At 47.5% G+C, this 4,049-nt stretch overlaps 1 protein-coding gene across 3 annotated transcripts; it reads left to right on the top strand.

Annotated features, from left to right (window-relative positions):
- LOC8060729 lies at positions 442–3,749 on the top strand. Of its 3 annotated transcripts, none has more exons than XM_021454813.1 (4): positions 442–538; positions 631–1,933; positions 2,658–2,727; positions 3,430–3,749. In XM_021454813.1, the coding sequence occupies exon 2, from the start codon at positions 643–645 to the stop codon at positions 1,426–1,428; it is 786 nt and encodes a 261-aa protein (XP_021310488.1). In that variant the 5' UTR covers positions 442–538; positions 631–642; the 3' UTR covers positions 1,429–1,933; positions 2,658–2,727; positions 3,430–3,749. The 3 variants fall into 3 exon arrangements, with proteins under 3 accessions (XP_021310488.1, XP_021310487.1, XP_002461534.2); XM_021454812.1 differs by having other exon boundaries at positions 622–1,933; XM_002461489.2 differs by lacking the exon at positions 442–538 and having other exon boundaries at positions 545–1,933.

Raw genomic sequence — 4,049 nt, 5'->3', positions numbered from 1 at the left:
ATTTTCGTTTTATTTGACAAACATTGTCCAATCATAGAGTAACTAGGCTTAAAAGATTCGTCTCGTGATTTACAGACAAACTGTGCAATTAATTTTTTGTTTTCATCTATATTTAATGCTCTATGCATGTGCCGTAAAATTCGATGTGACGGGAAATCTTAAAAAGTTTTTGGTTTGGGCCTTGTTTAGTTCGCAAAATTTTTCAAGATTCCCCATCGCATCGAATCTTGCGGCACATGTATAAAATATTAAATATAGACGAAAACAAAAAACTAATTACATAGTTTATCTGTAAATCGCGAGACGAATCGTTTGACTCTAATTAGTCTATAATTAAAAAATATTTGTCACAAACAAACGAAAATGCTACAGCGCGAAATCCGGCAAAATCTAAAAAAAATTCGTCAACTCAACCAGGCCTTGGTAGGAACTAAACAAGGCCCTAGGCCGACGACATAGCCCTAGCAGTCTAGCACGCCGCTCGGCTGCGGCGGCCATTCCTCTTCCTCCTCATCTCCTATCGCTTCGAATCCACATCGTGCGTTGCTACCTCCTTCAATCTAGCTCAAAGATTCAATCTTTTTCAGCTTCCTCAATGCGATCTTGACGTGGTTTCTAAAGAAAACACAGGCGGCGTAGGGGATGGCCGCCGGGCCACTGCGGCAAGGCGCTTCCTTGCGCAGCGGTGGCGGGGAGCGCGAGGAGGCTGCGCCGGACTGGGCGTCGCTACACGTCGACCTGACGCAGCTCATCTCGGCGCGGGTTCTCGCCACGGGCGGTTTCCTGGACTACATCCGCTTCCGCGCGGTCTGCTCCCACTGGCGCGCCGCCGCCGCCTCCCCGCGCGGCCGCGCCTTGCTGGACCCGCGCTTCCACCCGCGCCGCTGGATGCTCTTCCCGGAGGGCTTCGGCCGGTTCCCGGGCCACCGCGCGCTCGGCGGCCACGCCCGCTTCTACGACCTCTCCGCCGCCGGGCCCATCGTCCGCGTCCCCCTCCCGGAGCTCAAGGACCACTGCGTTCTCGACTCCCCCGATGGCCTGCTCCTCCTGCAGCACGACGGGGACAACGCCATCCGCCTGCTCCACCCGTTCACCCGCGACGTCGCTGAGTTCCCGGACCTCAAGTGCCTTGCCCATCAGCTGTCAGGGCCCTGTCAGCTGTACCAAATGGATTACGAGTTCATCGTCAATCCCTGGTACAATTTGAATAGCTGGCTGCAGAGCACCGCGCGATGCTTGTATCAAGCCCGCAAGCTTTGTGCTGCTGTCGATGTCACCCCCACGGGGGCCATCACGGTGATGCTAGCCCTTCATAGCATCCGGCGTGTGGCATTTGCGTCGGCTGGTGATGCTGAATGGACAGTCAGCAGCTGGAAGATGAACCAACTGGACAGGCACTGTCGTTCCAGGGGAAGCTCTATGTGGTGAATTGGGAAGATGGGCTAATACATGTCTTGCAGATTGACCCGCCACAACTGGTAGCACAATGCGAAGGGGAGGATTCTTCACCTGTGCTAGCATTCCCTCCTCCAAAGACAATCGCTACATGTTCAAGCGAGGAAATCCACCTACCCTGCCTTGTTGAATTGGACTCAGAGATCATGCTTGTTGGCTACAATGACAGCTCCTTTTCGCACATATTAGTTCTCAGGCTTGCTGATCTTGTCTTGGGTAGGACTGTGCCTGTGAAGAGCATCGGTGATCATGTCTTCTTTGTTGGTGCAAGGAGCCTGTGTGTCTCACCCAACTGGCTGCCTTCAATTGGCGGCAACTCCATTGTATGCTTCCATGCTGGAGAGAACTATCTCGCGCAATACCATCTCGGCTGTGGAACTTGGTCTGTGGCCAGTGATGGACACCTCATGCTTAACCCCCCACCGCGTCCCTGTAGCCTCATTCATCACATCTTTACCTGCTGCGATCGGCAATTCTGGTGAGCATCTCATTTCGTTCGACATTTTGTCTTTTTGCTTATTTATCCACAGTATAGTGTCTCTGGTTCAACAACAGTGTAGATAAAGATGCTCATTGAAAGGAAACTTAAGCTATGTAGTGAAATTCAGGAGATTTTAGTGATCTTCAAATTAGAAAAATAGAAAAACCACTGTTTTGGTGAGTCTGAATGCAATGGTCTACATACTTGATGGTTGCTGTAGCTATATTTTCAGTCTCTGGCAGTACAGCTGTATTTTAAATCACAGTCACTAGTATCTCCAAAAGGAATGCCTGATGTATTCAAAACCCACAGTGGCGGAGCTCAATTCGAGGGGGGGCTGACAGTATTCAAGTTATCTCTAGTGTGCAAATCTCTAAGACTTCCTAAGCATGAAGCCATGAACCATAAACATCATTAGGAAAAATCAATTGCCAAGGGGGGTAATGGGCCACTTTGGCCTCCACGTAGCTCCGCCAGTGCAAACCCAGCAGGTTTCATTAAAAACTTAATCTATGTTTCAATTGATTTTCATCCCTTATGTATTCAAACCCAGCGAATTGAGATCCCTCCTCTGCAAGTTACCTACTGTCATGTTTAAAAACTTTATTGCCATATTATCTTGTATGGCATCAATTTGGACTGATTGCTTGGTGACTAACATGCTAGTTTTGTCTATTCTGTTTCTTCGGTCTTCATGGACTCTGGTCTTCTATGCCTGTAGGAACAAAGGATTGATGTTTTGCTTCAAGATAGAACCCAAATGGTGGGCGATGTCGAGGATGAGGGTTGGGGTAAGTCTTGCTTTCTATTTAATACTATATATAAGCAATTTTAGGGTCAATTTCTTAGCTTTGCTGCTTTTTTACTGATATATATTGGTGATATTAGCTTAGTGTGGTTGCCAGGGGGCACAAAAGCTCTGAGCAGTGCTGCACTAGTGCTTTAGCCAGATAGGCAGATACAATGTGGGAGTGTAATGGCATATTTTGGTACTGAAAGCATATGATTGTGAAATCAACATGCTATTCAGTTTAACTGTGTTTTTCTCTTTTGATTCCTGGCTCTAGTCTAGTACCCACCTCTGCTTTGCTGGCTGCTGCTGTTTCTGTTTGTGCTGAATAACTGGACCCTTTATGTCTACCTACTTGACATTTGGCTGAGCAAATACATCTTATTGTAGTCAACTGAACCCAGGTTTGGTTCTGGGTAATATAGCTTCACAGATGGCCATCACTCTCGTCCCCAATTCTGCCATGGATAGATGCTGAAATTGCTCTTTCAAAACTGTCGTTGATACAACAGTCTCCTATTGCAACTACTTGAGCAGGAGATAGATGGCGTTGCTTTATTTTTAGAAGTACAGTTGTTACAAAATCATGTGCAATTGTGCATCTACAGCCAGTTGTTCCGGATCTGGTTGCATAGCATAGTAGTTTCTGTGATTTGCAGCTGGTTGTTGATGCCGCCTTCTTTTTTTTTTCCTCATTTGCTAGGCGTGAAGGCTTTCATGGAGAAGATGGTCCAGATAACTTCATTTGCATCAAAAGCAGAAGGGAGCGGGGTTTCCGTCCTTTGCGTGTATTTCCACGGTGAATCTACTTGTTTGCAACTGCATCTACCGGTGTCTGCTCACTGATGAACGTACAGCGATGCCCAAAATCATGTGATAACTGTAACTGTGTGGCTTGAGATATTTGTCAGTAAACCACGAATAGTGCTGTGTTACCTGCTGCGTTGATTTTGCAAGTTCCCTTGTGTCCTTTAAGCAAATTGGCTTTTGTGGAGCTGTTATGGAGATGGTGGTTTCTGCTTATGTCGTTGTGTCTACTACTATTGGTTGTTTCGATTTGGATTTCATTTTTTTATTCGATTTGGATTTCAGTTTTGTGAAGATATTTTCTGACAAGCTGTGAAGAATCCATTTGTGTCCTGTAAAATTTTATTACGCAACGCATTCCCCGCTGTGAACAAGGTTTCGGCCTGGGGTACAGCGCTTCAATGGGCCTATCCAATGCACGTACGCTCACAGGCCCAGCCCATGGGCTGCCAGAGTGCTGGGTGCTGCCGTGCTGGCCCGCAGCGCATTTGCATGCCACCGCCAGGAGAGACGTGC

The sequence above is a fragment of the Sorghum bicolor genome, chromosome 2 (assembly GCF_000003195.3).
Source record: "Sorghum bicolor cultivar BTx623 chromosome 2, Sorghum_bicolor_NCBIv3, whole genome shotgun sequence".
Lineage (NCBI taxonomy): Eukaryota > Viridiplantae > Streptophyta > Magnoliopsida > Poales > Poaceae > Sorghum > Sorghum bicolor.
The sequence above is the reverse complement of the archived record's forward strand: the minus strand, read 5'-3'. Positions and strand labels throughout refer to the sequence as shown.